At 36.3% G+C, this 13,874-nt stretch overlaps 1 protein-coding gene across 1 annotated transcript; it reads right to left on the bottom strand.

Moving 5' to 3' along the window:
• Positions 1 to 3,930: 3,930 nt before the first annotated feature.
• LOC142618633 (chaperone protein dnaJ 49-like) lies at positions 3,931 to 8,369 on the bottom strand. Its single transcript, XM_075791586.1, has 2 exons — positions 6,804 to 8,369; positions 3,931 to 4,224 (listed from the first exon to the last, which is right to left on the bottom strand). The coding sequence occupies exon 1, from the start codon at positions 7,910 to 7,912 to the stop codon at positions 6,818 to 6,820; it is 1,095 nt and encodes a 364-aa protein (XP_075647701.1). The 5' UTR covers positions 7,913 to 8,369; the 3' UTR covers positions 3,931 to 4,224; positions 6,804 to 6,817.
• Positions 8,370 to 13,874: the final 5,505 nt, after the last annotated feature.

Here is a 13,874-nt window from a genome sequence, read left to right as displayed (position 1 = left end):
AAATTAATGAAAGATTCGTTTGTTTTTAAGTATGGACCTAAAGATTCGTTTGGTTTTTGGAGATCTCTTTTTAAACCTAAATGATGTGTCAATGCTTTAGTTTACAACTTGATGTCCTAAGAGCATTCACAGCAGTGGAGCTAAATAGCTATATTGCTATTTTAGCTCCACTCAAACCACAAAAACCCACCTGCAGCAGTGGAGGCAAAGCTAAAAAATTTTAGTTTTGCGCTACAGTGCTCATGTATCAATACATGAGCACTGTAGCTGAAAGTTATAAAAAAAAAAATATTTTATTCGGGTCCCGATTAAAATAATTCAAAGCCTCTCTCTCTCTCTCTCTCTCTCTCTCTCTCTCTCTCATCTCTGTGTGCACTGAAGCTTTCAACCCTCTCAACTCTCATCTCTTCTCTTTCAACTCTCTCAACTCACTCAAGCTCACCGCCGCCGGCCCGTCACCGACCCACGCCGTTCGAAGCTCTCAACTCTCTCAAGCTCAAGCTCACCGTCACTGACCCAAGCCGACACTGTCTCTTCCACCACCTCACCACCACACACACCCCAACAATCACAAAAAAAAAAAAAAAAAATCAGCAACCTCTCCAACACCATACACACACCTCCACAACCTCCAACACACAAAAACCCATAAATCCACCACCACTAAACCCATAAATCCACCATGAACCACCACCAACAACAAACAAAATAACCCCAAAACCCATTAAATCCACACCACCATCAACACAACCAAAACCAAAACCAACACCATCAACCTACTACCACCAATCACCAAACCCATCTCAAAAATAGAAGGAAAAAAAAAAAAAATCATTGATGAGCAAACCCACCACCACTACCGATCTACACGGACCCAAACACACGAACCCAAACCACAAAAAGAGCTAGAGAATTTATGGAATCAAGTAGAAGATGAAAAAAAAAAAAAAAAAAAAAAAAAAAAAAAAAAAAAAGAAGAAGAAGAAGAGAGGAGAAAACGAGAGAGCTGAAGGCAAAGAGAAAGAGTGAGGGTGGGTTTGGAGAAAGGGGAAAGTAAAGAAAAAAAAAAGAAAAAGGAGTGGATGGAATCCTATCTACGTGTGTGGTGGAAAAAATGCAAGAGAAAAAAAAAAAAAAAAAAAAAAAAAGAAACGGATGAAAGAAAAGCAAAGAATAAGACATGTCAATTTAAAAATATTTTTACAATAAATTTTTAAGTAATTAGCTAATATTGGTGAGTAAAAATATAATTTTAGTGGCGGGATCAAATTAGAATTAGTAACAATTTTTCATATAAGATTTTGTTATGATTTTCGTGAAAGTATTGTAAAAAATATTGTGGATGTAACATTTTTTTAAAAAAATATAATTCTTGAGAATAAATAGAAGAAGAAAAAATAAAGATTGTTGCGGCGGCGGCAGTGGTAGTGGCTGTGGTAGCAATTGCGGTGGCGGCGGCGGTAGTGGCAGCGGCTGCAGTTGCGGTTGCGGGTAGTTGTGATTGTTGTTTATTGTAGTGGATATATTATTTTATTGTATTGGATATATTATTTTATTGTAGTAGATATATTATTTTATTGTGATGTTTATATTATTTTATTGTGTTGAAAGCTAAAATAGATCCACTGCTGCAGCATGTTTTGTAAAGTGAGTAGGTAAAATAGATAAAATAACTTTTTGTGGAGCTAAAAAGCTAAATTTTTAGCTCCACTGCTGTGGATGCTCTAAGAGCACTTGCAGCAGTGGAGCTAAATAGCTATATAGCTATTTTAGCTCCACCAAAACACCAAAAAGAAGCATGCAGCAGTGAAGCTAAATCTATATTTTTTTAGCTCATTGCTACAGTGCACATCTATAGATAGATGTGCACTGTTCATGAGAGCTAAAAAAAATTAATTTTGTATTTTGTGTTCGCATTACTTTTTTATTGTGGTGTTTTTATTGTAGTGAGATGTATTATTTTATTGTGGTAGATATATTATTTTATTGTGATGTTTATATTATTTTATTGTGTTGAAAGCTAAAATAGATCCACTGCTGCAGCATGTGTGTAGGTAAAATAGATAAAGTAACTTTTGGTGAAGCTAAATTACTAAATTTTTAGCTCCACTACTGTGGATGCTCAAGGGTGACATTTTTATTTGCAATCTCTTTCAGGCTTATTTGTTATGGCAGCTCCTGTGGTATAAAAAGGACTAATTTGTAATTGGTAGTGAATCGCCTGTCATAGTTGTGCTATGTGGAAACATGGAACTCGACTTCAAAGGAGTAAAACTATATGAGCAAAATATGAAACTTTTTTCTGTGCAATTTTGATAGTAGCAGTGTTTGATGTATTCTGTGCAACTTTGAGCCTCTTCTAGTTTTTTTTGTAAGGTCTTTTTTGATATTGGCAAAATTTATGTACAGTACATTAGGCTCCCTACTTAAAATTTTGACACCTGTTCAATTTAACAAATCAAGTAAACGGCGTTAAAGCTAAAATATCTTATTTTATTTTATTTTATTATTTCCTTCTTCCTGTACCGGCAAACACTCCTCTTCCAAACTCAAACCCAAAACCTAAGATACTGTACTTAAATTTTACCTTTTTGATATTAACTGTTATAGTGGAGGAAAGAATCATAAAAGAAAAGCAAAAGACAAATTTACCCTTGTATTTTGACAGAGGTGAGTTACAAAGGCCTGCTGGAGGACATCTATAATGGGTAAAGTGATAATTTTCAAACCACAAATGACAAAATCAAAACCGACTTAACCAAAGTTGGGTTAAGTCTAATTTCCCATTATTTATGTTTATAAAAATAATATATAGAACACACATTTTATGAGCCCAAGTATTCAACTAGTTACTTTCTTAAAAAAAAGTATTCAACTAATTATATTGACTTAATATATTAGCTGTATAATATTTTTTTTATAACCATTTTTTTTTAATAACAAAATTTTATTTGGTAAGTTTCAAAAAAATATTGGCACCAATCTAGTAACCAGTAAGGTAGATACCAATTAGTATCGGTATGATATTGACTATTTTGACTACTCTTCAAATTGACACACCGCCACCACTACCACCCGCTATTATTACTATCACCACTACCATCAATCCCACACGTTGCTATCACTACCATCCATTGCAACCAACATCCAACGGAAAATGATTATCTCTATTCGAAAACAAATAAATTTAGATTAAAAAAATGTAACCATAAAAACTTCATATTAAATTAGGTATTTCCATCACAGTATTCTTCTACTATTACCATATCATTGTCATAATTTTCCGTCACACTAATCTTCTATCACGTTTTACTACTTTTTATAAAGGATTTTACGATCAACTGAAAATATTTTTTACAAGTTTGACCACATTTTACATGCAAACAAACACCTAAATAAAGAAAAATATTTTCCAAAAAATATTTTACTTCAAAACAAAATAGAGTGTAAAACTATACGAGCAAAATATCTAAACAGTTGCTTAGATGCAATACGTTAGATTCTCTAAACAAATTCAAACACATAGCTGTGTTGACTAATAAAACACAACCAATGTTCTTTCTTTTCTTTTTGATAGGTAATCAACCAATGTTCTTTCTCAAGGATAATAGCTTCAACGGTGCTATTTGTTTAAAATTGGATTAATTTGGGAACATAATGTACTTTACCTAAAGAATTGTACCATAGTTTTATTAATAATCAAAACTACCTCAAGACTAACATACGGAAAAGGGGTACCAGTTCAATCCATTGTAACATTATTAAAATACAAGACTTTCAACTCTACACTTCCAACATTATGATAATTTTAAAAGCTTTGTCAACGATGCCAAAACAGGATATAATTTAAAGAAAACCCCAGTATTTTGCAAGCTTAATAACCGCAATCCACCTCTTAACTATGCACTCAGCATGAATAAATGTTGCAGGTTGGAAGAAAAAGCCACTCATTTAACAGACACATACAGAATATGACAAAGAATACTATATTCAACATAGTATATAGCCTAAAAAATGGTTTAACTTGCCCGATGCATCCAAACTGCAGCAAGCATTCACATAGTTAAAGGCAATAATTTTACAACATTCATGGCGCAGTGTAGTACTAGTCTACTAGATATAAAGCTAAAGGTGCTATAACCCTTTGACTCTTGTGCAGGTTCCCCAGTCTCCGTGCATTCTTCAGAATAGGAAATGCTAAAACGGTGGCACTGAACAAGCAATCTGCAAAGAAGAAACAAATTACTCTAGATAAAAGTTGCTATGTTTTACTATATACAAAAACAAAAATAACTCCTGGAATTTTTTTTTGTGGGGTGTGTGGAGGGGGGGGGGGGGGGGGGGGGAAGCCAATTGTTGGCAAGCCAATGCCGCAACCTTTGCAGCTAATCCATTAACTATATGATTTTAAGTAATGCTACAGACACATTTAAAAAAAAAAAATGCTTTTTACAAACTGTTAATGTGGCAAACTCTAACTCATTCTCGTTTGGGCTTACCACTAACATTAATTTTTTACTTACCAATAACTACTCATCACATCAGCATTTTGTAAAAAAAGGTTTGTAGCTTTAGCCTTTTCCTATAATTTTACATGCAATATTTACAAGTATATAGACAGCTAAACACAAATGCCAAAGGTACAATGATGGCACTTAACAATCTTTTTGAAAGCTCTATATATATACATATATATTGAAAATTTTAGTTCATACATGAAAAACCGTCTAGTACTTGCAAAGCTGTGCACTTTGTTGCCCACATCTAATATATTTTAAACATTATCTATCACTTGGGTAAACATATAATCCATTACAGTTAGCCATGCTCCATTATAGTCTTTGCCACATTAGCTGCTGTCAAGATTGAAGAATCTAACCCATATTATCTTGACAGTTAAGAATTTCACAGTTGCACCAGGCAGTAGCCACTCCAGATCAGTACAATTTAAAAATTAAAAACATTAATAATTGTTTTAAGTACCAAATTCACAGCTTTACTTCACTTAAATTTTGGAGATCCAAACTCCCCCCAACTAACTGCCTTGAACCACTTGTAAGCAATATACAGACCATGTGAAGAATATCCCACATACTTACCCAACAAGATACCACTGCCTTTGTTTTACCTCATGGAAAATAGCTCCTTCCCATAAATATCAACTGACAAACTTGGATGCAGCAGGTCACAGCCCATGAATTCATTGGAACCTTTTTACCAAACTACATACAACTTCCATATTCAAAATCTAGCCAATTTCCCTGGATTTACCCATGATTGTTCTAGATGTAATCTTCCTGAAACCACTTTGCATGCTATAAGGGAGTGTATGTAGGCCAAAGAATTTTGGATTGCTCTTCCTGGACAAAGAGACATCAATTTCTTCCAGTTACCTCTAGTTATACCCCTTGGAATATTAGTTTTGCCTATGGGGTTTGGCAACTTTGGTTATCTCACAAAAAGAGGATTTTTAACCCACCATCTGATACCCGTAATCAAATGCTGCCCAGAACCCTTCACTTATCTTTGGAGTATTTTCTACTCATTCATCCTCGCAAATTTAGCATTCCCAAATGCATCTTAAATATCTCTTGGCAACCTCCTGTTGATCCATTTTTACTCTGAATACCGATGGAAGAACCTTAGGCAATCCAGGATATGCTGGAGGTGGGGGAATAATAAGAGACTCTCAAGGGAGATGGATCATTGGATTTCCTCCTCACATAGGTTTAACAATCAACAATATAGTTGATCTTTGGGCAGTTCAGCAAAGGTTATATATGGCATGGGATGCAGGCATAATAATTTTAAATATTGAGGTGGACTCTACTTTAGTTATAAACTGCCAAACTTCTCCTGGGGATATGGCTCCGGCCTTGGCCCCTTTAATTTGTGATTGCAGGATCCTCCTAGACAAAAAATGGACGGTTTGCCTAAATCATACATACTGTGAGGTAAACAGAGTGGCGGACGGGCTTGCAAAAAGGGGAAGGGAGCAAAGCAGCCAACTGAAAATCTATTCACACTGTCCATCTTTTGTATCTTGTAGTTATATATGGGACCGTTTGCAGAAGTGTACTCCTAGAGAGTGCTCCATAGTTCATTTTGCAAATAGACACCAACTACAGGAGTCTAATGGACATACTTGATGTAATTTGCTCTTTAATTATTATATAAATTCCCCCTTTTTACCCACACAAAAAAAAAAATCTTAATTGGCATTTAACAATTTAATATCTCTCTCTCTCTCTCTCTCTCTCTCTCTCTCTCTATATATATATATATATATATATATATATATATATATATATATATATATATTCCAGCCAAGTTTAGAACCTTCAAGGTGAATTTGTCAACCCAGCATAGCATAGTTAAGGCCATTGCTTATTAGTTGCAATCAAACCACTCCCAACAATTAATCAAGTATCTAAACACGTGTTGGAAAAGAATACAAGCATGTGACCAACCTTGACAACTCTATTGAGGATCCATAGCCAACTAAGTTTTAATGGTTGTTGTTGTTATCTAAACATGTGTAAAGTTAAATAGCAAAATACTAAAAGTAACAATGTTTGTATGCCTCGTAACAAATATTTCACAATACAAAACCACATCTAGTGAATTATGTAATCAAAAGTGTCCTGCCTGTATAGTCCCTACCTAGGGAGAAGAGGAACAAATTGACTTATTCAGCATTGCTTAACTAATATTCGGTAAAGAGTAATCCAAAAGTAACCTTCATAATAACACAGTAAAATCTAAAACAAAAACACAGGAGATAAATTAAAAAAGTTAAAAACCTTGATCCAAATCGTCAAGCCGCCACAGATTGAAACTTTTCTAGCATGTCACAATGAGGCGTCTCACGAATAAATCCCCACTGACGCCGCTGGATCTCGAGCCGACAATTCTGTGTAAGTATAGTAAAATACTCCCTCTCAACTTTCCCTTCAAGTGACACCCGTTGCGCACTACCCTGCGGGTAGTCCTGCTCAAACTTGGTAGTCTTCACATAATAATTAACACCCTTTTGGGTGGTGAACCGATACTCATAAGGATAAGACCTCGTGAGAGCATAAATGGGATCAGAAGACGGCAAAAAACTCAGAAGCAGAATGAGAAGAACTGGCAGCAATTGGATTAGCATCCGAAGATTGAACCCACCGGACCCATTATCACCACCACCACCCCTATGCCCCATTCCTTGCCCAAAACTAAACCCGTTAAACTGCGTCGCCGCAGTCGGAGCCATTCCACCGAAGAAGAAGTTCCTAAATACCTCTTCCGCATCGAAATCAGCTTCGTAGTATCCCCCATTGAAGCTGTGAGCACGCCGCGCAGGACGACGCTCGTAAACTGGCTCATCAGACCCTGAAACGTCGTATTTTCGCTTGCTCTCCTCGTTGCTGAGGCACTGAAACGCTTTGGAAACGGCCTTGAAGGCTTCCTCGGCGCCCGGGGCCTTGTTCTTATCGGGATGAACCTTCAAAGACAGTTTCCGATACGCTTTTCGCACATCCTCGACCGTGCAACTCTTCTCCACCCCCAAAATATCGTAGTAGTCTTTCTTCTTCTTAATCTGCCTCACGATCGCGATTTGCTCCTCCGTGTACGAGGCCGATGAGGCCGACGATGAAGACGGACCTCGGTGGCGGACCGATGGCTGATCGGACGGTTTTGACGGCTCCGATGTGCCGTTATTGGTGGGCCCGGAAGAGCCTTGAGGTTGTGCATCGCCGGGGCCATTGGATTCTTTCTCAATCTCCGATAAGAGATCGTCGACCGGAAGAGTGGGATCGAGACGACGAGCTTTGGAGATGAATTTCAAGGCTCGGCTTCGATCTCCAGCTTCCATAGCTTGTTTACCGATTCTCAAGCATTTCAAAGCGTCGTCTTTGTTCCCTTCCATTTTCCAATTAAGAAAAAAACCGAAAACCCTAGAAAAAAAATTGGGGATTTTGAATTTGCGAAAAAAAGTGAAATCGAGGGATTCGAAATTGGAGTGGATTGAAAATAATGGATGAGAGAAAAAGGGAAAGGAAAGGAGAGAAATTGAGGTTACAGATGGAATCGGGGAGCAAAGCCAGATGGGGATATTTTCAGTGAGTTAGAGTAGCGGAAAAATTGACCAAATAGGGTTTCATTTGGCCAAAGACGAAAGAGAGATAAAAATTGGAAAAATCTATAATTGTTGTTGTTGTTGTTGTCGTTGTTGTTGTTTCATGTTTGGTCGGGGATCGTGGAAAGATATCAGTGGGGAAATAGGGTCGTCCCTTCCTTTTAATAACATTAGTGGAATTTTAGAGGCGTGTTTGGGAGGTTTTTTTTTTGGTTTTGGGAAGGAGTAGTGATGTTATGTATGAAGTCATTTCCTTGTGGCGTTTAGACTTTCAGATAATCAAGTTGTTTAGTACGACTTGTAGTCTAGTAGTACATGAGATGTATAGATTAATTAAAAAATTTATTTAAACAACAAATTTTCATGAATTTTAACTAACTATCTTGATAATTAGGGAGCAACTTGAATGCAAAAATTCCAAAGATGTAACAAACTCGTACTCTTAAAAAAAAATGCACAAAATATTATGTATGGGGTCAAAATGTTTTTTTTTTTTTTACAAATTACTAAAGCAACATCTAAAATAAGACAACCTTAAAAACTTTATTTTTCTTCTCAAAAAAAAAAAAAAAACTCTTACTTTATTCAATATCTCTCTCTTTTTTGAGGTCTCTCTCATTAGAACCCACTATTCCATGACTCTTCGTCTCTCCTCTTATCCCAACTCTCTTTCTCTCTCTCTTATGCTCATCAGAAATCCGAAGATCTCTCTTTCTCTCTCTATTGGAGCTCATCATTGTTGGATAAGGACGAAGTCGAAGGCGCCAAGTTTAGACGCTCCACTATTGTTGGGTGTAGGTTTGAACTCAAATCGACTTGGGTTTGGTTCTCAAAGACTAGTGGATTATTATACTGCTAACCGAGTTAAGGTTGGGGTTGATTGGTTTGATTTTGCAACGGGCAGTGGTGGTTGGGAGGTGGGTGGGTGATGGATTTGGGGAAAAGTGGCGGTTGATTTTACTGGTTGGGTTTAGTTTTTTTACTGTTGGTGTTGGTAGAAAATATATGATTTAATGTGATGGAATGCAAAATAAAGAATGAGATGCATGGCATATTGTTAAGTGAGAATGTAAAATAGATAAATAATGCTTTGGGAAAGTAAAATACATATTTTTTGCATGCTCTAAAATAGATACATATATTGAGCCAATGATGAAAGGAAAATATTAAATGTAAGGATAAAAGGCCCAAAAATAGGTATTAGGCCGTGAGCAGTGTCCGAAGATATCAAGGCATCTGAGGACAAGTAGATACTAACGAGGGAATACAAGTCAGTAGTCCGTGGAAAAAGTCTGGTCATAAATGCTTGGGAGTATAATCCGAGGAAAAACACCTCCTCAGCTAAGTAGAGTAGAGGTCAAAAGTCCGATCTCTCGTCAAGAACAAGGCACCAGACAATCATGTTAGTAAGGATAAGTATCAGATGTGGATAAGACAAAGGAAAGATGAGAAATATCTAAGAAGAAAGTTGCTACCACCGCATTGAATATTCTACAACTAACTCTTTGGCCGCATTAATGTGGAGGTGATACCTGAACAGTAACCTTCAACCTTACAGCGACCCATGAAGACTTTAGGAAGATACTAATGGGACAAGTATCAAAGCCAGCAACCTGATCTACACGTGGAAGGCTAAGATGAAGTGAGGAATGGAAATATAAAGAAGGAAATCTCCATTACAAGGGGATCATCAGATAATTTGTGGAGAAACCACTGTATATTCAAGAACTGTAATTATGTTTAAGTCTAACAGAAGTATATAAGAACTACCATTAGTATATAAGAACTACCATTCTCGAACTTTGCCGATTAAGATTTTCTTTGCATAAACTTGTTTATTCATGCTTTCTAGTATCATTTAGCCTACTGTGATTGCTGTCCAACTCATTGGAGTTCAATTTCTAGCCCACTCTCTACAAATTCATTGTTTTGGACTTTTTAGGCCTTAATCCTTTTCACTTTTGGGCTTTGAATTCAAACCTTGCCCTTACATTAAATAAATAAATAAATATATATATATATATATATATATATATATATATATATATATATGTAAGTGTTATCATATTGAAATACATAATTATGATAGATGAATAAAATAATTAAAACAAATATTTTATTTAATTTAAAAAATTTAAATATTAGTTGAATTCCTGTGTGTTGCATGGTTTGCCCATAAACTTATATAATATATGATTTATTTGAGAATCTATTATTACATGAATAGTTATTACCAAAAATAATTTTAGAATCTAAGATATCAAATAAAAAAATAATTATAGCAATAAATTGTGAGCCACATGATAAAAAAAAAAATTATGACATGTAATATATACATATATTGAGTTTTTTTTTTTTTTTTTGCAAATACAGTGTGATGATGCAAAGAAGATCAGTAGGCTGGATGCTTCGGAGTTCAAAGGACTATTGGTTCTCTCTGTGGCCTGAAAAAGAAAGAAAAGTGAATCAAAGGCGACCGGGGCTACCGGCCAAAAACCCTCCGATGGCAAAGTTAGTTTTTCTCTCTATGTTATCTGAGTTCGAACTTTTTGGGAGTAAAAAATGAACATACCTTGGCCTTGTCTGAAACAGCCTTTATATAGTGTTCCTATAGGCGGTTATCAAAATTGGAACTTCTCTTGGATTCAAGGAGAGGTAGAAATCAAACGTAACTTGCATAACCATTTGGAAGTTATGCTTCTGTTCCACAACGGATACCTGGCGGTTATGCGTGGGATAAGGGATTATCACGCCTTATTCGGAGATTTTCCTAAGTATGATACCCTCGTCCTGGAGTTCCTTAGTTGGGTGTGCTTTGGCACACGCGCAGGGGTTGTTTCGTCTAACGGGCAAATTCCTTCAAGACGAGGTTGTCGGCACTCTGGACGAGTGCATCACTCTGGTGGTGCTTACCTCGTCCAGAGCTCTTCTTCCCTGGATGAGGTAATTGTAGGCAAGTTTCTGAGGGTGTTTACAGTGGTAGGTGGGTTATGGACGACCTGTATGGACGACTTGAAGATAGGCTAAATCAGTTCCCTATCACAGTGTGTAGTGTATAAATTGTCTTAGAATTTAGAAATAAAATTTTATTTATAGTAAACTATTGGGTTTTTTAATTTTTAATTTTTTGCAAAGATAGTAAACTATTGGTAATAGAATTAAATCTATTACTTTTTTGCTTGAAAATTTTTCTATCTCCTAGTCTTTACAATCCTATTGAACATTTGCAATTCTAAAAAACCATTGCCATGTCAAATGGGTTTCAAAAAAAATTATGACTCCATAACTTGTAATGATTAGATAAGTAAAATCTACCCAAAAAAATGGAGAGAAAAAAAAAATGCAATATGACATATCCAATATTAAAAATAAAAATCATACATGACTTTTATGTTCCACATGTTTGGCTCCGTAGAACCTTTTACGAATTATTTTCAAAATTAAATATTTATGAGTCTTAATAAGATAAATGATCAGAAAAAAAGAAAAAAAAATGGAGCTAACAAATCATGAATCCAAAATCGGATTTTCATTCCATAACAAAACCTTGAAGCAGAAAGGATAGTTCTCGGAGAAAATAAGACTTACATTCGCTGACAATCATGATGTGAAAGGTGAAGCACAAATGGTGGCTCTATACCCTTCTATATCTGTGTAAAACAAAATTTTAATACTGGCAAAAAAATTAAAGTATTACATCTATTGTATAAAAGAGAAAAGTTAGTGATTTTTTCTTGATCATTGTTTAATTATAGCATAAGTTTGTAAACAATCCATCATGTTTAGAAATGTTTGTTGATACCTATTTTCGCGACACATTTTATACAAGCCCAATTCAGCCAAGCTCGACTTCATTGTGGGCTCAATTCATGTATTATATTTTATTTTTATTCTTTTAAGCATGACCCAAGCCCATGCAACTTATTGGGAGAAATTGTGGAAGTGTGGTTTGGAGGGTATGGGTCGATTCCTTTCGGACCTTTTGCATGAGCCCAACACATACGTGCTACCAAGTGGGCAAGAGATACTGGTAGCACCTTAGGCTCATGGAGGAGGTCTTGTACCCAAGATTTCCACCTCAAAAGAGCTATTATGCTCTAGGTGACTGTGCCCCTATTTTTCAGCCCAGGTCCATTTTCCACACCAAAACACAGCTGGCCCTAAACTAATTAGCTAGCCTATTATAGCCAGCAAATGCAGCTATCAAAAGCCTACAATGACAAGGAAACAATAGCTAATGGAGTCAGCCACTTTATTTCCAAAATCATGTTAAAAGTATACTAAACTCTTCCCTAAACAAAAGCAACCCAAGCCAAAACACCAAATTAGAATCATGGTGGATAAAAGCTTCTTCCACTACTCAAAAACCAGTCACTTAGAGCACCCCAAGTTCAATACAAAAGGCCCTAATCAGATTCAAAAGAAACCAACCGCGTTCTACCCACATACCTGAAACTTCAGAGCCAAAACCCATTCAGCCGGTCAACATTCTCACAAATCTGAACCTTAGGGGTGGAAATATGGATACAGGAGAACCTTCCCTCTCTTCCTCATAACCTCTTTCAATTTCCTCTTCTCGGTGACTGTGGGTCAAAGTTTTAGACCTGTTGAACCACGTTTTCCCCATAGAGCTAAAACTTGAGAGTCAAAATCCACTGAGCCAGGAAACATTCTCACGAGTCCGAACCTTAGGGGTGGAAATATGGGTACAGGGGAACCTCCCTCTCTTCCTCGCAACCTCTCTTAATTTCCTCTTCTCGATGACTGTGGGTCGAAGTTTCAGACCTGTTATGTTTATATGATTTTTCTGTACTTTTTTTATTAGCATTTTGATTCTCTCTTGTCAAAGCACCATTAGCCTTTGTTTTCTATACATCGTGAATTTTGGGCTTGATTCTCCACAAATAAACACTTCTAAAGAACCCAAGGGGAGATTTGGGCTAATATCACTTCTTTGGCCCTTGTTGCAAAAATGTCCCCGACATTTTGGCGACTTCACTAAGGAGTCAAGCAGCTAAAACAAGAGAAATTATGTGTCCAAAGACGCAAAATCAGAAAAAAGATGGTGTTTTCTCACACCAACTTGTTGTTCTGAGAGAAACCGTATGATACTTTGCCGCACAAGAAGAGCATTGTGAAGTTGAGTTGAAATAAGTTATATCCTTAGCTCATTGAGTTACTGGAGATGCTCCAAATTATGTGACGAAATCGCTCCAACCTCTTGAAGCCACCTAAGAAGTGAAGGATGGAAGGAGAATCAACTTTCTTATTCATAAAAATAAAAAAATAAAAAAAATCTTCCACTCATCTATATTATTATTTTTAGCTATCGTTCATATGGATGAATCATCCTATATCTCTTGCTTTACATGATATTTGAGAAAATTTTGTTGTAGCTTGAAAATGCAAAAATGGTGAGCCACAAGTCCAACCACGAAGGGAATGACGACTTTGACCAATAATCAACGAAGAACCCCAACGACAATGGCTAAAAGCTCATCCTCAACATCTTCTCAACACATGTGTCCTTTATTGTTGAGTTGTATTGTTGCTGAGTTAGCATCGAGCATATAGGGGCTGTTGCGGGTGATTGACTCATTTTTGGGACAAGTATAGTTGACGTTGTGTGCAGCCCTTTAGAGTTGAATATTTTTTGCGTCACTGCTAAATGAAATCTTCACCAAATAGCTAAAAGCCATAGCTAAATGGCCCACCGCAAGTTGCTAGATATTCGACGCCTTCAAGTAGCGAC

Source organism: Castanea sativa, chromosome 1 (genome assembly GCF_040712315.1).
Source record: "Castanea sativa cultivar Marrone di Chiusa Pesio chromosome 1, ASM4071231v1".
In the NCBI taxonomy this organism is placed as follows: domain Eukaryota; kingdom Viridiplantae; phylum Streptophyta; class Magnoliopsida; order Fagales; family Fagaceae; genus Castanea; species Castanea sativa.
Note: the sequence above shows the minus strand (reverse complement) of the source record. Positions and strands in the feature narration are given on the sequence as shown.

What these genes read in the sequence shown, in the direction of transcription:
- LOC142618633 (XM_075791586.1), bottom strand. Translation starts at nt 7,912, where the DNA reads ATGGAAGGGAACAAAGACGACGCTTTGAAATGCTTGAGAATCGGTAAA.